The sequence below is a fragment of the Hyperolius riggenbachi genome, chromosome 2, assembly GCF_040937935.1.
Source record: "Hyperolius riggenbachi isolate aHypRig1 chromosome 2, aHypRig1.pri, whole genome shotgun sequence".
In the NCBI taxonomy this organism is placed as follows: domain Eukaryota; kingdom Metazoa; phylum Chordata; class Amphibia; order Anura; family Hyperoliidae; genus Hyperolius; species Hyperolius riggenbachi.
In genome coordinates this window covers 469,623,902-469,647,408 of record NC_090647.1, presented here as the reverse complement: position 1 = coordinate 469,647,408, position 23,507 = coordinate 469,623,902, and the positions used below count along the sequence as shown (strand labels likewise).

The 23,507-nt window shown below is 39.4% G+C and overlaps 1 protein-coding gene across 3 annotated transcripts in view; it reads left to right on the top strand.

Annotated features, from left to right (window-relative positions):
* Positions 1-23,507, top strand: part of WSCD1 (WSC domain containing 1) — a 220,917-nt gene that overhangs the window by 85,217 nt on the left and 112,193 nt on the right. For all 3 annotated transcript variants that reach the window (XM_068270212.1, XM_068270210.1, XM_068270211.1), the window contains one exon: positions 12,312-12,999. In XM_068270212.1, the coding sequence (XP_068126313.1) occupies positions 12,573-12,999 (427 nt within the window). In that variant the 5' untranslated portion in view covers positions 12,312-12,572. The remainder of the gene's footprint in view (positions 1-12,311; positions 13,000-23,507) is intronic.

Genomic DNA, 23,507 nt, shown 5'->3' with positions numbered 1-23,507 from the left:
CCAAAACTACAAAACCATTACAAAAAAAAAGGTTTAATTTTTCTGAGGTGCCCGGGTTGAAAACTGTGTTGTCCCAGTTGTGTATTGGACACGATGTGGGCTGCACGACCGCTGTCTGGGACCTCCTGCCTGCTGTGTTTATTTACAGCCCTGGTATCACCGCTAGGTACCAGGGCTATTATGTCACGCTGCCTGCCTCATTGACTGCCTGCTGCCACACACTCATCCTCCTCCTCCTGCTGCTGAATTTACCTCCTGCTGTCTGTGTGTTTCCACTGCCAGGGAGCACATACAATGGCGCTTCCAACATGCGTGCGCCACCAGCTATTTGTTACGCTCAAAAATAGCTGCATTTCTTTAAAAAAAAATTGAAAAGAGAAATAAGTGAAGAAGAAGACAATATAGAAGAAGATGAAGAAGATGAAGAAGAAGAAGATGAAGAAGAAGAAGAAGAAGAAGGAGAAGAAGAAGAAGATGAAGATGAAGAAGAAGAAGATGAAGAAGATGAAGAAGATGAAGAAGAAGATGAAGAAGATGAAGAAGATGAAGAAGAAGATGAAGAAGATGAAGAAGAAGATGAAGAAGAAGAAGAAGAAGAAGAAGAAGATGAAGATGAAGAAGATGAAGAAGGAGAAGAAGAAGAAGAAGAAGAAGAAGATGAAGAAGATGAAGAAGAAGATGAAGAAGATGAAGAAGAAGATGAAGAAGATGAAGAAGAAGAAGATGAAGAAGATGAAGAAGATGAAGAAAAAGAAGATGAAGACGAAGAAGATGATGATGAAGAAGATGAAGAAGAAGAAGACAATATAAAAGAAGAAGAAGAAGATATAGAAGAAGAAGATATAGAAGAAGAAGATATAGAAGAAGAAGAAGAAGAAGATATAGAAGATAAAGAAGAAGAAGAAGAAGAAGTATATACAGTACTGAACAAAATTCTGGACACAACTTCTCTTTTCACCTTTTTTTTTTTTAAAGGAACATCCCCACATAATCACTTGCTGTTGTTACTTGGAAAAAAAGATGTTTCTTGCATCATTCACCCTCAAAACAAGTGTAGGAAGCTATTTAAGGCCAATTCGAATAGTCAGCTCGAATAATGAGCTCGAATACCGACTCGAATAGTGAGCTCGAAGTCCGAGGTCGAATCGAATAGTAAAATTTATTCGACTCGAATATTCGACTGACCTCGAATAATTTACTATTCGAATTCGACCAAACTCGAATTTTGAAAAGGGGTATTTGAGCACCACTACAATGAAGCGAAAAAAAAAATATGATATAATGAATTGGTTGTGTAGTACGGACAATTACTAAAATATTAGAAGCAAAGAAAATATCCTCAAATTTTTATTTTCAGTTATATAGTGTTTTTTTATATTTTATATTATTATTTATATTATTATTATTTGATATTAATATTTGCAGTTTCCCCACTACTCAGCATTCTAATTGATTTTTACAGAGCAGGCTGTGAACTTTTGACTTTTCCTGAACTGTTCTCTGCAGAAGAAAAAGCCTGACAGTTGAGATAATAAACTTCAGATAACAGAGCTCTCTGCGGCTTTGAAAGTCGTGGAGCTGAATGGCTTGTTTTGCATAGATAACAACTAGTTACTAGGTACTAGTGTCTTAACTCTTACTGTACTGGAAACCATATTAGACTTATGTCTCTGCTCCCAATGTTTTATTTCTTAGCTGTACTACACATACAAATCATTATATCATAATTTTTTTTTTCGCTTCAATGTCTCTTTAATTCCCTGCAGACCTATACGGTAATTGCAGGAACTGCAACTCACCTTTGTGAGTATACATTTATATGAGTTTATCCTCCCTAACGATACTGCACCATTGGGTTCCCGGTCTCTCCATACTTCTCACCTATGTATTCTTGGCCCTTACAAGAATCGCCAAAGAAAAACACCCTACCGAGGCAATGGCCATGTGAGTCTGTGGAGACTTGCACAGTTCCGCACTGATTATGCAGCAGTCCATGGGCAACGCAGCAAGTGTGCATAACCAGAGCGCGGAAATCCCAGTGACATACTTCCTGCCCGGGATTATGCATTTGACATTGTTGCCGCAACATGACGCAGGGTCATATGAAGGCTGATTTATGTGGTGCAAGCACCGCATCGCGATTTTTGTCAGAAACATGCTTACTCAGGGTCTATGGCTAAATGTATTACAGGCAGTGGATCAGCAGGACAGCCAGGCAATGTGCATTGTTTAAAAGGAAATAAATATGTCAACCTCTACATGTCTCTCACCTTGAGTTCACTTAAACTTTGTGAATGTAACCTACTATATACTATTTTATTTTTCTTCTAAAAAATAAAAATAAAATTGTAGATATTATTTTTTTTTCCTTTTTCACACACAAAAAAAGGCTATATTTCTTATTTTTAATAATACCAAATTCCTTCAATTTATGTGAAGTAAAGATGGATACACACACCACATTACGTCGCCTATCGCTAACTTGAACAGATACACCTTGCTTTAAAGCCCAGAAAAGGCTGCTTTCCGTTATCTGTGGCGCTCTTGTTCTGAATGAAATGAATAGCCTCTTTGCAGCCCACAGACACAGGAAGCCTCTCTGAGCAATACAAAAGCTGTAGCCATTTTCTCGGCTGCATTTATGATGAAAAATCTCCCTCTAAGCTTTCACAGTCTCACAGAAAGGGAATTGAGTTGGACGTAGGGAGGGGACCCAGTCACCCTGGGCATGATGCCGACTTTTTTTTTGCAACAAGAGGTGAAAGGTTCCTGCGGCACAAAGAAGCTCTTTCTTGCTTGGACAATTCTATCCCTGTGAGGAACAGATAAGCAAACAGTCTTAGCAAAGCAAACTTGAAAAGAAAACATTACCCAGTCCAAATCATTTAAAATAAGCTCTAGGTTTACTGATGAAGACAGATGCGTACATATCCAGGGCTGATTAATCGAAGTTTTCCTCTCGTTCGAAAACATCAATGTTTACAGCATTTTTCCCTTGCCGAATGGAGCTGGAGAGATTTCCATTATGTGATTGAAAGAACTCTAGTTTGGAATTCAGTGACTAAAGCTCTCATTAATACACTTATAATGATTAACTCTAGCATAAGAAAATACAGAATATATGTAGCACTAGCAATGCACCTGCCACCTCACAGCAAACACAATGCTGTCAGGAATTTTTATAGGGAGGGCAGACACAGTGATTGTACTTACAGGGCCTGTTCTCTCATGAAACAAGGTGAAACATATGCATCAGGTGCAAAGATTACAGGGGAAGCATGTTTGTACTGTGTGTTTACACTAACAGCAGTAGTCAGAGTAGTGCAGTCAGAGTAGGAGGAGAAAAAGCAGGTGGGAAAAGCATCTTGCTGTCCTGTGTGAGGAGTCTGACAGTGAGTGAGGAGGGAAGAGGCAGGAGAGCAGCTGTGTTTCATTCCACTTGCACAGCCGAAGGGAGGAGGTGGCACTGCTGTCCTAACTGAGGAGGAATGGAGTGACTGAGGGTGAGCAGTTTGTTTGTAACAGATTCACAGCCAGCCAGTGTGCTATTGTGTTGAGCTGCAACATGTCATGTGAGAACATTAAATGAAGCAAAGTAAATTGCTGGGTGCTGTGCGAGCATTCCAAATCGGTAGGGGGGGCAGCAAAAGGTCTAGACCCGACCCCGTGTACTCAGGGCCGGGCCGAGGCATAGGCTGGAGAGGCTCCAGCCTCAGGGCGCAGTGTAGGAGGGGGCGCAGAATTCATTCAGCTGTCATTCCTAATTGTGTTTGAAGCAGAAAGAAATAAGAAAAGGGGATACATGGCAGTGACTGCAAGCCATATAACTAGATATTAAGGTGTTGGGGAGGTTGTGGGCCCTGTGGCGCCTCTTAGTCTAATAGCAATCAGTGTGTGATGGCTGGGGTGGCAGGGATGGAGGAGCGCACTTTGGTGTCTCAGCCTTGGGTGCTGGAGGACCTTGTCCCGGCTCTGCGTGTACTTATAGTGGTCAACAGGGTCGTTTTAAGGTCCACAGACCACAGGGCAAACATTTTACTTCAGCAGGATTTGATTGGTTCCTGTTCAAGCTGCATACATTTGCATACAAAGTTTGCATAATGCCACATCAACTCGAAAGTATTTGCATCTCATTGACCATCCCTAGTCACTAATGATGCTATGTAGTATAGTATTAAAAATTATCAGGAGATTCCCAACTGGCACGCTAACGACTTCCAAGGAAATCAAACTTAAAGTGGTCTGAACCTCCGACATAACTTTCAATAAAAATGTGTTTTCCTACTTGTTATTACTACTTGTTATTACTCATACAGTTATCATATTTGTTGTTGTGCATACGTAATATTGTCTGTTTACAAATTACAAGTTTCCAAACTGTAGTTTATCTTGCCCTGAAACCTGCCATTGCATTTTATTCAAACTGCTTTTGATTATATATTAACATCTTCTAATTAGCTGTTCTGAGCTGTTTGTGTGCTTGAAGCACAGAAAGCTTCACAGTAGAGCTCCTTTTCACTTGTTACACTGTGTTTACACACATGTATCAACATTGGAATGCAAACTAAGATACTGTTATCTCCAGTTTGGATGCAATTTTGAAGCTGAGTAGCAGGACAAAGTGCTTTGTTTAACCATTTTAGTGATTTTCTGCTAAATAAAAAAAATTGGGGATAGTAGCTTTCAAGCTGTGAGGAATCTTTTACAGCAAAGTACAAATGCTGGCTATCAGACCACTTTAAGGTGCCCATTAACACTAACATTATTTCTTCAAATGCAATCTTTAAATGCATTTTTTTATGATTGAAAGTAATCGGAAGGTAATTATCGATTGTACCAATAGACAAGGCGATTAGGGCTATTTCTGTATTCCAATTCAATTGCAAAATCCAACTTTCGGATTGATTACATTTTCTGATCTAATCGAACAAAGAATTGGTTTGCATTGATTTTTGCTACAAGATACAAGGTGATTTTCTGCTCCAACCTCAGTCCACAGGCAGTGCAGGAGCTGGGATGTGCAAACCTCAGAGGACCAAAAAGTGAAGGTAGATCTGCAGAATGTCAAATGAAAAATAACTTTATTTAACCTTTTGGGGATCACTGATAGTAAATCCTGCACCACACTTGTGGCTGTCTAAGCCTGAGTAGGATCTACGCTACCTTCCATTTTCGCTCCCGACGCCATCGTGAACAACTGAGAGAGGAGATTAAGCTGTCATATGACAGCTGACATCTCCCCTCAGTGATCTCCTCATCGCAATTGGCTCCTGACCACGTCATCACTATGATCGTCGGAGGATCTCAGTGATCACTAACTAAAAACAAGATATTTCGACTACTTAAATAAACGACTTCCCGACCACACATAGGCGGCGTGTGCATTCAGATCCACTGCCCCAAACACATCAGTTTAAAATGCCTGTTTTGCTCTGAAAGTGGTTAAATACACCAATGGTGCCCATACATGGTACACATTTTTTCATCCAATCTTACCATTTCTATGTAATATAAGGGAACTGCCTAAATAATCCTTTTGGTATATTCACTTAATTTACCCTCATACTACATAGAAATGGTAAGATTGGATGAAAAAAATGGCACCATGTATGAGCACCATAGGATTATTTGAAAAGATCATTTATGATCATCTTGTGTGAGGAATCCAGTGTCTGTACAGCTGTCCCACAATGACATTTAGCGATTTGTCATGACGGGCCACCAAATAATGAATGAGGTCAATATTCATCCCAGCACGGGTACCTCTCACGTGTTCATTGCTGATCACCCTGTATCCTCTCTCCATACAGCAGAGCAGGTTGCTTGGCTATAGCTGAGCAGCAAATCTGTACAGCTGTCATTCCTAAAGCTGTCACTGAAAGTGTTCAACAACAATAATTCTGAATGAAACATAATTTCCATTTCTAGAGAGCTTTCCCATTTCTAAGTAGCTTAGTTATGGAACTTTCTTAGTGTAAAAACTGGTGTTAAATTGGTCTGGGAAGAAGAGATGACTATTACTTTAACCACCGTGATCCTAAATGATGATTGTAATTACAGGAAAGCTAGCTGATTCTTCTGTAAATCTCAACTAGTAAAGTTAGTGGGGTTTGAACAGAATTAAACATAAAGCTTAAACCACCAGCACAAAATACCACGAACCGTAACCTTTAATGATTGACTGGTAAAAGAAAGACAGCATGTTCCTTCCTCAACCCAATCCTTTGAAGCATATTATGTCATCGAACACTCCATGTGCATTATAAACAAGTGTTAGGGTGGTACTAGACAGTCAGCTAATATCTAGACTGCAGAACAGCTTAGCCACACCTGAACACCAAACCATCAATCACATGTTGATAAATACTGGGCAAATACCCAGAAGCCTTCAGTCATTCCTTTTCTACATCAAGGGAAACAGTCCTTTTACTGTGGAGGAACAGAGCTTGAAGTATTAATATACTAGACTGATTCTTGTTTATTCTGAAAATAGACAGTTCTTTCAGCCATGTGAAATATCCTTGCTAGCGTTATCTCCTTCTTCACATTGATCTCTGTTGATTAATTGTATGTGGAGCGATATAGCCACATAATCCCTGTCATTAAAATTCAGTAAAGTGAATATGACCAAAAGTACTATAGTGTGAATGAACAAGAGAGGACAATATATATATATATATATCAGTAGACGTCTCTAACTGAATATAAAACAAAAAATAGGCTCAGCACCAAACACCAGCCATATAGTAAATAGCCAAGTGTGCAGAGCAGATCAAATGCAATTCAAGTAACCAGGTGAACCTATTATTTAGTTTTTAACTGCTTTTATTGCTATCCTGGACTTTTTTGGAATTGAATAAAGATAGAATCTTTTTGCATTCATCTGAGTGGTGCAGTGTTTTTCAGATCTACTTTTTCTTATTGGTTATCCCTAACTGAACACCCTAAGCCATTTTCTTATGCACGGTTAAAGCCAGTCTTAGAAGGAGAAGGAACATCCGCATTCCCCGATGATTGATATCCAAACAATTTTATTGAACAATCACAAGACAGAAATAAAAGGCTGACATGTTTCGAACTGCAATGCCCTTACTCATAGCCCAACTATACAGAGATCTGCTCACACTTTTATTGCTTGAGACACACCCACCACAGGTGTGTCCCTCACAAGTCATACATCATCTTAAAGTGGACCTGAACTCAGAACTCTTCTCTGCTCTAAAAGATACACAACAGCATAATAACCTTTAAACAAAAAAACATTTCTTTGCTACAGCTGATACAATTTCTGCAATACATATGCACAGTTTTTACTTCCTGATTCATGGAAGCGGGCATATTGTTTACAGCCTGTACCTTCAAATGGGCCTTTCTGCCATAGGCAGTCATGTGACACAGGGGGAGATCAAATTACAACTAGTAATTAGACACAAATGAGGGGAAATTACACAGGCTAAACTCTTTGAATACATACAGGGTGCATTTCTGTTATGTTTTCCTTGTGTCCTGTGCAAGTGTTTAGGTCCACTTTAAAGCAACATTTCGCAATTGTATGAATATTGTACAAAAGGTGAATAAATCCTAAACTTTAAAACAATATTTATTGTACAAAAATTAAAGATTAAAAAAAAAGTATTCAATACATAATACAAAAAAAGAGCAAAATAACAGTAGATGAATAGATTAGATTTAAATCCCACCTAGAATTTAGTCCATCTGGTATGCAAGTTTCTAGCTGCATAATCCAATATGCTTCCCTAAGTAGCAATCTGTAATAAATATCACCTCGTCTTTGAGAGCATGCAACTTTTTTAATGCCCTGATCAGATGAAGATGCTGGCCAACACTGCCTGCTCAACATAAACTTTTTTGGCAGTTGGAGGGAGCAACTGCCATTCACTAAGTGCTTTTGAAAATAAAGAAAACCCTGAGAAAACCCATGAAGATATGGTCTAGTCCAAAACTTACTGTTAGTGACAGCAACATAGGAGGAAAGTAATTTATGGCTCATTTTACTCTGGAAGAAACCTACTTCTTATTTGTGTATGTTTACATATATTTTAAATGTTATCAAATCCTACCTCATAAAGCCATCATTCTTTTGGTTGTCAGTCACATTGTGTTTTGAGTCTTATAGGGGGACGCAGAACCGCTGAATGCATCTGCCACTGGACGCTGCACTAGGCATCTCAAGAATTTTGAGTGGTGTTTGCGCAATCACCAGCAATCAGTGGTAAACCCATTCAGATGAATGTTATCATTCATCTCAATGAAAGACTCATTTGATCCCAGTTTAGGCAACTATCTGCCTGAATCAGTCCTAACACTCTTTTTTTTTTTAAAAAAAATAAGGCTTTTTTTTTAGGATTTATGTTTGGCACAAGCATAAGGATGATTCCTGTGGCATATTTTATGCAACTTCAATTAATATTTAGGGTTTTTTAGATTTGTGTTGTTTTTTTTAACATGGTTGCATAGTGGATAGCACTATCGCTATGTACCACTAGGGCCACTGGTTCAAATTTGGACCATCTGCATGAGGTTATGGGTTTTATGTCTGTTGGGTTTCCTCCCACATCCTAAAAATATACAGATAATTGGTCTCGTCCTAGGGATTAGATTGTGAGTTACTCTGAGGGACAGTTAGTAAAATGACAGTAGTAATAGAGTATTCTGTTATGTGCTGTGGTAGATGTCAGCACTATACGGTATTATAACATAATATTTTATTTTAGATGAGCTTTAAGACTTGTTAGTGATGTTCAGTTGACTGAAACTGGGATTTGCTAGAATATGTGATGGCCTGTCTGTAAATAGCTGAATGTTTTTGCCATCTCTATCCATCTATCCTATTTATGATGTAATTTGTTTATGTTTGATCTTCCTGCCTTCTCTATATAATATTGGACCTGCACTCCTTTTTTAGCCTCTTAAGAAATTCATGGGGCTTTCTTTTGATATATAGCAGCTGACTTTGCTTCATGTATTAATCTTCTTCACCAATATTATATTAGAGCCTAGAGTAAAATTTAAATCAGGTTCAGTTATATTTTACAAGAGAGAAAGTTAATGAGTTGGTGCAGAAAGGTATCTGAGCTGTGTGAATTGAAGTGCTTTGATCTATAGCATACAGGATGCCGTTTTGATTGCTGAAAGATTTTTACTGCCCCGAAGAACACAACGAAGAACCATGTAAATGGGAGTGTCTGAACTTGCCCACGGCACTTGAGGCACACTTCATGTTTACGTTGACTCCAGCAATAAACAACATTACAAGTAAAATGTTCTGATGACCATGACATAGATATGTTTAAAAGGCTGTTCAGCAACATACAACATACATAGTTTTTGCATAAGAGTTGTAATAGCTAAAGAGCAGTAGGCATGGTCGAAATGCCCGTTTCCAATCCTTTGGAAATTCTGATACCCGCCATTGACAATTTCCATTTTTCCGATTTGGGATTTTCCATTTTTCTGATTTTCGAGGAGTATTTTATTAGTCACTTTTTTGCATCAGAGAATGCAAAGAAATGAAAAAAAAAATCGGAAATGGAAATTGAAAAAATTATGAAGAATGGAAAGTCAGTCTTGTGAATGGTCTACAGTTACTGCGGTGATCTGATTTTTGTAGAAAAATTCTGCATTCTCTGATTGGCCCAATGCTTCCGAGGTTTGTGATTGGACCAAAATGACCAAGCTGTGGTAACTTAGGATTTCCGCAGAATTCTGATTTCTGTTTTCTGATCAGAAATGTGGGACGGTTTGTGGAAATGTGAAAAAGAGCAGTGCCCTAATAATTTGGTGTTCATGAATCATGCCAAGAGGCATCCTATACACTTTTCTACACCTTTAAACGATGTAGTTAGCACAAAAATACATTTGTCCTTCAAGATTAAACAATGTTAAAATAGATATATTATCTGCTTTAGGAAAACAATGCAAATTACTGATAAAATATACTTTAAAAGGCTTACTGATATCATTCTGCCTGAGTGGATACGTGGTTAGCATTGTTGACTTTAATAACTAGTGTCCTACAATTGAATTACTCCTAGGAGGATATCAAAAGTAACTCTAGCAGTTAGCAATTTTAACTATTTCATGTTTTGTGTTATGTTCAGTATGGGGGTTTTTAGGCATTTGTAAAAATGAAAATGTGAACTTTTCAAAAAAAATTACACTACAGATCATTCATTTGTAATTCTCTGAATATTTATACTGTAGGCAGATTTAATTTTTTTTTACTTTTTATGGAGGCAAACAATCATATTTTGTTTTACTTAAATTAAGCACATTCTAATAAATTGGCAGCAACTCCTTTAGTACACTAAACAGGTAAATGATGTATCCATTGTTCCATGTTCCATTGTTCCATGTTCAAAAATACACCAAAGATGAAAACAAATGCACTCCAAGAACCAGCATACATAAAGCTTAGCACATATTGGTTGTAGATTTGATGGCAGACACATTGGTTTAATTCCAGGAGATCCAGTTGCTTGGTCCTATGCTCTGGACATTACACCCTCTGGATTAGAGTGCTGGCTGTGCTTGCAGTAATATTTTGTGAATTGAAGCCTTTTTGTTTTAAAAAGAAAAGCGTTTTTTAAAATTTCAGTTCAGTTTATTTAATCATCTTATTTTACAGGCAATCAAAATAGGTATGGGTAATGTATCCTTTTGAAATGATTTACACAAAAATTGGCTTTCTAAAAGCGGAATATAACCCTGCATTTCAACTTTGCTCTAAAACATTATTTACAGCATATTATATGCAACCAGCATTTTTTTTTTACTAGACCAGCATTGGAAGGGTTACACACAGAGCTTTAAAGTTCCATGGAGAGAACTGCTCCCCGCAGCCAAAGTTTAGATAGATACATTTAAGTAAACAGAATGTAACAAGTGTGGAATGTGACTCACTCTCTGACTGTGCAGGAGCTGGAGGACAGCCAAAGAGTGTGTAACATTCCTCACTTGTTACATTCTGTTTACTTAAATGTATCCATCTAAACTTCGGCTGCGGGGAGCAGAGCTCTGCTATATGCTGTAAATAATGTTTAAGAGCAAAGTTGAAATGCAGGGTTATATTCCGCTTTAACACTAGTTTATAAAAAATTGAAAATGGGTCTTCAGTCTTCTCATGTTTTTTAACCGTTAGTTTTGCTATTTAGTTAATCTGTTTTCTCATCCATGACTTAAAGAGACACTGAAGCGAAAAAAAAATTATGGTATTATGATTTGTATGTGTAGTACGGCTAAGAAATAAAACATCAGATACATCAGCCTAATTGTTTCCAGTACAGGAAGAGTTGAGAAACTCCAGTTGTTATCTCTATGCAAACAAGCCATTAAGCTCTCCGACTAAGTTAGTCGTGGAGAGGGCTGTTATCTGACTTTTATTATCTCAACTGTTCCTGGACTATTTACTTTTCCTCTGCCAGAGGAGATGTCATTACTTCACAGACTGCTCTGAAAGAATCATTTTGAATGCTGAGTGTTGTATAATCTGCACATATTATAGAATAATGCAATGTTAGAAAAAACACTACATACCTGAAAATAAAAGTATGGGAATATTTTCTTTGCTGCTAATCTTCTAGTAATTATTCATAGTACACAACCAATTCATTATATCATATATTTTTTTTCGCTTCAGTGTCTCTTTAAGTGCTGTTCTACAAGTACACATACAAATCTGTGAGTGACCTTGTTTTTAATATAATAATAAGCATGACTGAAAACTTAAGCAAAACTAGTGGACATATGATCTGAATAGGAAGAGGTAGAGCTTGTGATGACACAGTACTAATAATGCAATATATAAAATTTGAATCCTGCAATTTAATGAAATGTGTTTGAATAGGCTGTGAAAAAAGAGACTATAATTAAAGAAAAAGCTAAAAAATGTAAATCAATATATGGAAATTAATATTTTGACCATTAAAATACTTTTATAAATAAATCTTAAAACCACTGAAAAGAAAAAAGAAAACTAATTAAAATTGATAAACATGACGAACAATTAAAGAAAATAAAAATCAAGAATTCTGAAATATGTAATTTGCCCAAGAAGGTTCTTTTTTATCTAGGTCATAGTATTTCAATAAAAAAAAAATCAACTGGGCTTTTTGTATTCTAGAACATTAGTTGTAAAACAGCTGCCAGACCACAAGAAAAAACGAGTCCAACTTAAGAATTATTTTCCAATAAATATTTTTTTTCCATCATTGTATAATTATACCTAATCATGAATTCCTTAATAAACAACATACATTATTGTATTAAATATACTGTTGTTTTTATTGCAGGTGCATGAACAATATCTCAAAGCCTCTCTGATGATGGAGCAAACATTTGCAAGATTTTTACTGGATTTATGGAGGAGATGTCATACATAGTTAGAATGTCGTCATGCCTCATGGGAACTTTGAAGGGACATAATTTATTTTTCTGAAAAATGTTTTAATGGAACATTACACTGAATAGGATCAGTTGCAGGACAACTAAGCACTGGCATTTTTTCTTTTTTCGGTTTGTTTTTATTTTTATAGTTTTTTTGTAGAGAGGGCATGGCCAAACCTTTTTTTAGTCTACAAAAATTTCTAAGGCGGGCTCAGTTTTTTCTCTTTTTTCTCACTGTTGCCTACTTAATGGCTGGAAGTTTGTTACTTTTGCAAAGGTCTTATTTGGTCATCCAACAAAATAATCGGGGAAGCTCTAGTGCTCAGGGATCTTCAGTTGATAGTTTGGCACCTGTGGATCATAGAATGTTTTCATACTCATATTGGAATCCAAAAGGTTTGATGGGTGGAAATCTTCAAAGCAAGCCACTGACTAATTCAAGACAAAATCTTATTGATCAGCCACTTTGGCTCATATCTAGAAACTCAGAGCTAAGGCAGCTGAGAAGAAGATGGTTCCACAATTTTGTAAATAACCGGGAGTCAGGACAAGGCACAGTAGCAAAACTACAAAAGCACACAATTGTAAATAAAGGTATGTATTCATTTTTAATTACGTGTAATACTGTTTACTGCCACAGTTGCAAAAGTTTGATTTTCAGTAAGTTGAACATGAACTATTGCCGATGAAATGTTTGTCAATGTAATTTCAAAATAAATGCAAAATATATTTTTATATTAAAGATACTAAAATGAAAGGATTAAGTTACTTGAAACGGGGATTGATACAGACCAAAAGTGTGGACACACCTTCTCATTCAAAGAGTTTTCTTTACTTTCATGACTATGAACATTGTAGTTTCACACTGAAGGCATCCAATCTATGAATCAACACATGTGGAAGTATAGTACATAACCAAAAAATGTGAAACAACTGAAAATATGTCATATTCTAGGTTCTTCAAAGTGGCCACCTTTTGCTTTGATTACTGCTTTGCACACTCTTGGCATTCTCTTGATAAGCTTCAAGAGGGAGTCACCGGAAATGGTCTTCCAACAGTCTTGAAGGAGTTCCCAGAGATGCTTAGCACTTGTTGGCCCTTTTGCCTTCACTCTGCGGTCCAGCTCACCCCAAACCATCTCGATTGGGTTCAGGTCTGGTGACTGTGGAGGCCAGGTCATCTGGCGCAGCACCCCATCACTCTACTTCCTGGTCAAATAGCCCTTACTCAGCCTGGAGGTTTGTTTGGGGTCATTGTCCTGTTGAAAAATAAATGATGGTCCAACTAAACGCAAACCGAATGGAATAGCATGCCGCTGCAAGATGCTGTGGTAGCCATGCTGGTTCAGTATGCCTTCAATTTTGAATAAATCACCAACAGTGTCACCAGCAAAGCACCCCCACACCATCACACCCCCTCCTCTCCATGCTTCACGGTGGGAACCAGGCATGTATAGACCATCCGTTCACCTTTTCTGCATCGCACAAAAACACGGTGGTTGGAACCAAAAATCTCAAATTTGGACTCATCAGACCAAAGCACAGATTTCCACTGGTCTAATGTCCATTCCTTGTGTCCTTTATCCCAAACAAGTCTTTTCTGCTTGTTGCCTGTCCTTAGTAGTTGTTTCCTAGCAGATATTCTACCATGAAGGCCTAATTCACACAGTCTCATCTTAACAGTTGTTCTAGAGATGTGTCTGCTGCTAGAACTCTGTGTGGCATTGACCTGGTCTCTAATCTGAGCTACTGTTAACCTGAAATTTCTGAGGCTGGTGACTCGGATTAATTTATCCTCCGCAGCAGAGGTGACTCTTGGTCTTCCTTTCCTGGGGCGGTCCGCATGTGAGCTAGTTTCTTTGTAGCGTTTGATGGTTTTTGAGACTGCACTTGGGGACACTTTCAAAGTCTTCCCATTTTTTCGGACTGACTGACCTTAATTTCTTAAAGTAATGATGGCCACTCATTTTTCTTTACTTAGCTGCTTTTTTCTTGCCATAATACAAATTCTAACAGTCTATTCAGTAGGACTATCTGCTGTGTATCCACCTGACTTCCCCACAACGCAACTGATGGTCCCAACCCCATTTATAAGGCAAGAAATACCACTTATTAAACCTGACAGGGCACACCTGTAAAGTGAAAACCATTTCAGGTGACTACCTCTTGAAGCTCATCAAGTGTGTGCAAAGCAGTAATCAAAGCAAAAGGTGGCTACTTTGAAGAACCTAGAATATGGCATATTTTCAGTTGTTTCACACTTTTTGGTTATGTACTATACTTCCACATGTGTTAATTCCTAGTTTGGATGCCTTCAGTGTGAATCTACAATGTTCATAGTCATGAAAATAAAAAAAAAACTCTTTGAATGAGAAGGTGTTTCCAAACTTTTGGTCTGTACTGTATGTATATATATATATATGGGAACAGTAAATTCGGGCGCCTGAGGCAAGTGGACAAATCGGGCGCCGCCATTCACTCCCATAATAAATATCGTTTAATGGGCGCCCGACAGGAAAAAAGGGCGCCGGAGAAAAATAACGTTTTATAAGCGGCGCCCGGAGACTTTTACTTTTTTATAACTGCTTCTCGTGATTAAACATTATTTTATGATTTATAATTTTTTAAACATTATTTTTAAACGAAAAACAGTACAATCTTTTTTAAAACATTATTTTTAAACGAAAAACAGCACAATATTTTTTCACACGTTATTAATGCTTATCACAGGGGAGTCTTAGGTTTAGGCACCACCAGGGGGGTCTTAGGTTTAGGCATCAACAGGGGGGTCTTAGGTTTAGGCACCACCAGGGGAGTCTTAGGTTTAGGCACCACCAGGGGAGTCTTAGGTTTAGGCACCACCAGGGGAGTCTTAGGTTTAGGCACCACCAGGGGGGTCTTAGGTTTAGGCACCAACACGGGGGTCTAGGGGTTAGGGGTAGGTACAGGGAGGGTTACTTACTATTTTTTTTAAACGTTATTATACGTTTCACTTTTTAAACGGAAGATTAACGTTTTCACAATTGCCAATTTCATGCACATTATTTAATGATTTATAACTTTATAAAACATAATTTTTAAACGAAATATAGTACATTATATTTTTAAACGTTATCCATGTTTATCGTTTAAAACCCGGCGCCCTTTTTTCCCAGCGCCCCTTTTTAACGTACGCTATATATATATATATATATATATATATATATATATATATATATATATATATATATATATATATATATATATATATATATATATATATATATATATATATATATATACAGTGGCTTGCAAACTTATTCGGCCCCCTTGAAGTTTTCCACATTTTGTCATATTACTGCCACGAACATGAATCAATTTTATTGGAATTCCACGTGAAAGACCAATACAAAGTGAGAAGTGGAACGAACATGAGAAGTGGAACGAAAATCATACATGATTCCAAACATTTTTACAAATAAATAACTGCAAAGTGGGGTGTGCATAATTATTCAGCCCCCTGAATCAATACTTTGTAAAACCACCTCTTGCTGCAATTACAGCTGCCAGTCTTTTAGGGTATGTCTCTACCAGCTTTGCAAATCTAGAGACTGAAATCCTTGCCCATTCTTCTTTGCAAAACAGCTCCAGCTCAGTCAGAGTAGATGGACAGCATTTGTGAACAGCAGTTTTCAGATCTTGCCACAGATTCTCGATTGGATTTAGATCTGGACTTTGACTGGGCCATTCTAACACATGGATATGTTTTGTTTTAAACCATTCCATTGTTGCCCTGGCTTTATGTTTAGGGACGTTGTCCTGCTGGAAGGTGAACCTCCGCCCCAGTCTCAAGTCTCTTGCAGACTCGAAGAGGTTTTTTTTCCAAGATTGCCCTGCATTTGGCTCCATCCATCTTCCCATCAACTCTGACTAGCTTAGCTGTCCCAGCTGAAGAGAAGCACCCCCAGAGCATGATGGTGCCACCACCATATTTGACCGTGGGGATGGTGTGTTCAGAATGATGTGCAGTGTTAGTTTTCCACCACACATAGCGTTTTGCATTTTGGCCAAAAAGTTCCATTTTGGTCTCATCTGACCAGAGCACCTTCTTCCACATGGTTGCTGTGTCCCCCACATGGCTTGTGGCAAACTGCAAACTGGACTTCTTATGCTTTTCTGTTAACAATGGCTTTCTTCTTGCCACTCTTCTATAGTGGCCAACTTTGTGCAGTGCACAACTAATAGTTGTCCTATGGACAGATTCCCCCACCTGAGCTGTAGATCTCTGCAGCTCGTCCAGAGTCACCATGGGCCTCTTGACTGCATTTCTGATCAGCGCTCTCCTTGTTCGGCCTGTGAGTTTAGGTGGAAGGCCTTGTCTTGGTAGGTTTATAGTTGTGTCATACTCTTTCTATTTCTGAATGTCGCTTGAACAGTGCTCCGTGGGATGTTCAATGCTTTGGAAATCTTTTTGTAGCCTAAGCCTGCTTTAAATTTCTCAATAACTTTATCCCTGACCTGTCTGGTGTGTTCTTTGGACTTCACGGTGTAGTTGCTCCCAAGATTCTCTTAGACAACCTCTGAGGCCCTCGCAGAGCAGCTGTATTTGTACTGACATTAGATTACACACAGGTGCACTCTATTTAGTCATTAGCACTCATCAGGCAATGTCTATGGGCAACTGACTGCACTCAGACCAAAGGGGGCTGAATAATTACGCACACCCCCCTTTGCAGTTATTTATTTTTAAAAAAATGTTTGGAATCATGTATGATTTTCGTTCCACTTCTCACGTGTGCACCACTTTGGGCCTGATTCACAAAGCGGTGCTAACAGTTAGCACGCTGGTGAAAAGCCCTTTATCACGCCTCAACTCAGTTTAGGCATGATACGTTTAGGTGTGATAAGTTTAGGTGGGATAAGTTTAGGCATGATAAGTTTAGGTGTGATACGTTTAGGCATGATAAGTTTAAGCACCAACTGCGTTAGCACCGCAGTGCACAGCTGATCAAAAGTTTTGCGCTAGCAAAGTCTGGTGCACTTCGCATAGAGTTTAATGGCGCTGCTTTGCGTGCTGGACTTTGCACGCTATCTACACTTATCTAAACTTAGCATGCCTAAACTTATCACACCTAAACTTATCACACCTAAACTTATCACGCCTAAACTGGCTTTTCACCAGCGTGGTGCAATGGTTATCATGCCTAAAGTCTCTAACTGGGTTAGCACCGCTTTGTGAATCGAGCCCTTTGTATTGGTCTTTCATGTGGAATTCCAATAAAATAGTTTCATGTTTGTGGCAGTAATATGACAAAATGTGGAAAAATTGATAAGGGGGGGTCTGAGGGCAATCTGAGCGTGTAGGCGGGTGATTGGGTGACCGCAAGGGGCAGATTAGGGTCTGATCTGATGGGTAACAGTAACAGGTGGTGATAGGGGGTGATTGATGTGTAATTAGTGGGTGTTTAGGGTAGAGAACAGATGTAAACACTGCACTTGGGAGGTGATCTGACGTCGGATCTGCAGGCGATCTATTGGTGTGGGTGGGTGATCAGATTGCCCGCAAGGGGCAGGTTAGGGGCTGATTGATGGTTGGCAGTGACAGGGAGTGATTGATGGGTGGCAGTGACAGGGGGTGATTGATGGGTGATTGACAGGTGATTGACAGGTTATCAGTGGGTTATTACAGGGAAGAACAGATGTAAATATTGCACTGGCGAATCGATAAGGGGGGTCTGAGGGCATTCTGAGCGTGTAGGTGGGTGATTGGGTGCCCACAAGGGCAGATTAGGGTCTGATCTGATGGGTAACAGTGACAGGTGGTGATAGGGGGTGATTGATGGGTGATTGATGGGTAATTAGTGGGTGTTTAGGGTAGAGAACAGATGTAAACACTGCACTTGGGAGATGATCTGACGTTGGATCTGCGGGCGATCTATTGGTGTGGGTGATCAGATTGCCCGCAAGGGGCAGGTTAGGGGCTGATTGATGGTGGCAGTGACAGGCAGTGATTGATGGGTGATTGATGGGTGATTGACAGGTGATTGATAGGTGATTGACAGGTGATTGACAGGTGATCAGGGGGATAGATGCATACAAGTGTCACACATGTGGTACCGCCGTACTCAGAAAAGGTAGTATAATGTGTTTTGGGGTGTATTTTTACACATACCCATGCTGGGTGGGAGAAATCTCTCTGTAAATGGACAATTGTGTGTAAAAAAACAAAACAATTTTCATTTACAGAGATATTTCTCCCACCCAGCATGGGTATGTGTAAAAATACACCCCAAAACACATTATACTACTTTTCCTGAGTCAACTATCTGTCAACGCTATTTTTTTTTTATCTTCTAAACTGCCCCCTGCTCCCTCCTGATCACCCTCCCACCCCTCAGATTCGAATTTAACCAGTACTGTTATCTCTGTTTTAAGACATAGACATGAATGAGGGTACCTTCACAGAGTAGATCCTACTCGGTTGGAGGGTACCCCCTATTTACATTTACCCTTTCCCTTGACCAAATGTGTCACCACAGCACATTTCCATGTAGGAAGGTGGTTAGAAGTACTTATTATTATTGCTATACTCATTATGTGTGGGGAATTGTATAGCTGGGGGTCCTCTCTCTTAAAACTAACATTTCTGCCTCTTTTGTAAGATACCCCTCCCAGTGTTATAGACCAGGTGAATTAAATTACTTTAGTCAGACCCCCACACTCTTTGGGTTTTGTATACTAGACTGCAAAGCAGTTTAGGGCATTAGCTTTTGACTTAACCCCTTCCCAGCAAAAAATGTCATTGACTTTTCCTGTGGATACCCATCACTTGGTGTCTCCCGATCTTCATCATGGCTAAACTAGGGTCATTTTTTTTAGCTAAAAGGGCATGTACTAAACAAGGACTAACACCAGTGTTTTAGGTCCTGAACCCCTGTTCTGGTAAAGTTGACCTTTTACTGTATATAAATGAAACAACCCCTCTCTTCCACCAATCATTACATTACATATTGTTATAACTTGATGCAAAGATTTGTATGCAGACTGAAAATGAATAAATCCAGATTAGCAGCAACTGCTTTTGATTGGTCCAATTTCAATCTGCATTTCAATCTGCATACTAACTGCAACAGAATTTACACCAAGTCAGACAATTCTTTACATCATATTCATCACCTTTACAAATGCTATCCCCGCTAAGAATCCCTGAAGATCACTGGAAACACTGGAAGTCTATCAGGATGTATATAACTATGGCAGAATGATCTGACAGATTTTGTCATTAGCTGCCTGTTGCATTGTATTATCTTGTACATGAGAAAGATATAGCGAGGGTGCTGATGGGTTATTCCTGACATGATGTGTTAACGTTATATATTTATTTATGTATTTATTTTAGCATTTTTATAGTGCTGGCATATTATGCAGCGCTGTACAGAGCGTATTGTCTTGTAACTAACTGCCCCCCAGAGGGGCTCACAATCTAGTCACTACCATAGTCATATGTCTATGTATGTATCGTGTAGTGCATGTATCATGGTCTAGGGCCATTTTAGGGAGAAGCCAATTAACTTATCTGTATGTTTTTGGCATGTGGGAGGAAACCTGGAATGCCCAGAGACAAACCACACAGACATAGGGAGAACATACAAACTCCTTGAAGATGTTGACTTGGATGAGATTCGAACCAGGGAGGGATGCAGTGCTGCACGGCGAGAGAGCGGAGCTTCCTGCATTGGTTAGGAGCCAATTTTATTGGCTTCTGACTCCTTGTTTACTGTATAATCACTCGTAAGCTAATCACAGTGATTACAGCGTGAGCTCTCATCCTTTAGGGGGAAGAGCCATGCAATCCTAGAGAAGTTAGTAAAATACAGAACTTTTTTTATCTATAATTCTAATGCTGAACTAAGATTAATGCTTGAACTTATTATAGTCGGTTTATTACAGTGACTTTGGGGATTTAAAAATGGTAAAATCTATATACAGTAAGTAAGCAAGCATATAAATAATTCCACAGAGAGCTTAATGTGTGCATTGAACACCAAGTGAACACCTGACATATCTGGCTTAGCAAATTTGGCCTTATTGGTTATTCATGAGGCAATGCTCATGCAAATATGCATTTGCTTTCGCATGCCAAATCATGCAGGGTCAAAAACCAATACCGCAAAGCGGTTGCCCTGCAGGAATTAGTTCATGCTACATTAGCACTATCCAGGAGCGCCACGGAGAGGCTTCCCAATGCCCCCATACAACCAGGGAGCCATGGGGCCCCAAGCTCTCTCAGTGCTCGGAGACCCCAGCAGCACCCCGGAGGAGGAGGCTGGGGGGTGCAGGCGACCCCCCCCCCAAGCATGGCCAACGCCGGGGAGGGCCGTCCACACCCGCCTCCTAAGATTGAAAACAGGCACTTACCTTAACGTCCATTGCGTTCTGCTACTGAGCATGACTTGGGTACAACACATAAGAAAGGAGTGAAGCATGGGTCACCCCAAGCTTGTGGAGCTCTGGGTTGGCTCACACGCAGCACTCCAAAGAGGGGATAGAAATGTAATGCTTCCACAGAGTACTTGGTTTGATGCAGACATTAATTCTCTATAAAGCATATAAATAAGCCTGACACAAGTATGTTTAGTTAGCCTAAAAGCATAAAAGAGTACTTTAAAGTAAGTTATACAAAAATATGAAGTGATCCTAATGCAGAGGTGTCAAACTCAAATACACAGTGGGCTAAAATTGAAAAATGAGACCAAGTTGTGGGTCAACCTCGATATCTCGTGGCCACCTCCTTCCCTTATACAGTTCACCATGTGGCTTCACTGGTTGTCTCTGGCTACCCTCCCCATCCCAAATATACAAATATAGCATCCCTGTTGGTCTAGTGACATGCATGCAAAGAGGTGTTCAAAATTTAAGTAAGGTAAAAAAAACACACAGTGTCCCAAATGAGGCTGCTACTACATGCCCCCTCATGCCTACCTCATGTGTTCTGTGGTGCCCCCATAAACACGTTTACAGAGATAGTGAATGGTAGTGATGTTATCCCTTAAATTAGAAATGCTGGCGCTACTTCCGCAATAATTCCAGATGTGGTCATCCCCATGACATTGCCACTCACCAGGTGAAGAGGATGTGCTAAACCTCAGTAAGCTGTGCAGTCACATTAGTGTCAGATCTGCCCCTCCCTCGGCACTTCCTGTTGGCTCTTGTCACTACTCTTGTGCCACCCTTACCCTCTCTAGTCATAGTTTCAGAGCTTTGCCATATAGACTTATGCTCAGGTGCTCATGAGCCAAACATAATGCAAAGTGCAGAAGCCAATAGCGAACAAAATTTGATGGCACTGTGGGCCAGATTTGACTTATGGGCCAGAGTTTGACATGTATGTCCTATTGCATATATTAGTGTCAAGGGTTACCTGACAAGATGATATCAGAAATAGGGGTACTCAAAAAACACCATCTTTCATAGGGGGTAATGTTTAGAAACACTGATATATGTATCATGTAAACATATTTGTGTTTTTACTACATTAGAAATAAAAAACCCCGTTTTTCTTTAATAGAAAGGTACAACCATTCATAGCTTTTATGTGAGCCACTGGGTATAATAGAAAGATGGATTGTAAAACTGTTATCAGTTTATATCCATTTGTGCGCCATTTATTTTTTCAAAATAGTACTGCTATGGTCCATTTGATGTATTTGTTAAAATGACATTTATACAATGTTCACTTTGTTAAAGTGGTATTTCAATGCTCTGCTGAGTATATAGTTAGATAAATGTCTCTTCTTTATCCTGGGAATTGATTCTGTTGCTATACATAATGTTTTTTTCTCTATAGATGGTCCTTTAAACATGATGTGGTTCTTGCTTTTTTTTTTTTTTACAGCTAAATTTCATTAAGCTTATTTTGTATGTCAACTTTGTTAAAGCAAACCTGTAAGATATTATGGAGAGAAATTTAGATGCTTACCTGAGTAGAGGGGAGCCTCTGGATCCCTCATTACCCTCCACCTTGCTATTTGAACACTGGGACATAGCAGGTCATTTTAGCGCATGACACTCAGTGCGAAGCAGGGAAGCTGGGCGCCACTATAGCACTAATGCTATTATATGTGCACCTTGAGCAAGGGTAATTCAGGGTCCCAGCAATCGCCAGACCCCGAATTACTTCTCTCACCGAGTTGCTACAACTAAGAGGTCAAACAATATTTAGCGCTGCTGGGAACAGAGGGACTGGCTGGCAGTAAGTTGCATAGAAGTTCTTCAGGGTGGACTGAACTCCCTTTTGTGCAGGTTGGATTTCCTAGTGCAGCATGATGTGCTCAGGATAAGACAGAAAGGGCCCGATCCAGTTCACTTTTTCTCTTAACCACTTCAGGACCACAGGCTTACACCCCCCTAGTGGACCAGGCTATTTCTTACAATTCAGTGCTCTGCAGCTTTAACAGCTCGCTGCAGAACCATACAACTTAGCACCCAAATTAATCTCTCCCCCTTTTCTGCCCACCAACAGAGCTTTCTCTTGGTGGGCTCTGAATGCTGTTGCAGCTTTTTTTTTTTTTTTATATAATTTAATTTGTAAATATAAATGTCTATTTTTTTCCTCCCCCTGAGAACCAATCAGAGCAATCCTCTCTCATAGGCATTAGTCTATGAGAGGGGATCACGGGGCGAGCCACTCCAGGGGACAGCCAAGTGACAGGGTTGTTCCCAGTACAGCGCTGCAATAGATGGCAGTGCTGTACAATGTTAATAAATGGAGGTTTGGCTGTCTAACAGTCTGCCGGCAATGATTGCCACTGGCAGACTATATACAGAACTCCGCCCCATCACTCAAGGGGGGATGCACAATCCCCGCTAATCTCCTCCCCCGGACTTGACACCTTTCCACGTTAGGTGGTCATGGGGGAGCTGATTGGCGTTAGGCAGTCGTAGAGTGGTTAAGCTTTCTCCTAGGTGATATTTTCACATTATTAATAAAATGCCTTTTAAAGTGAGAGTGATATGGAGGCTGCCATATTTATTTCCTTTTAAACAATACCAATTGCCAGGCAGCCCTGCTGATCTTTTGTGCTGCAGTATTATCTGAACCCCACCAGAACCAAGCATGCAGC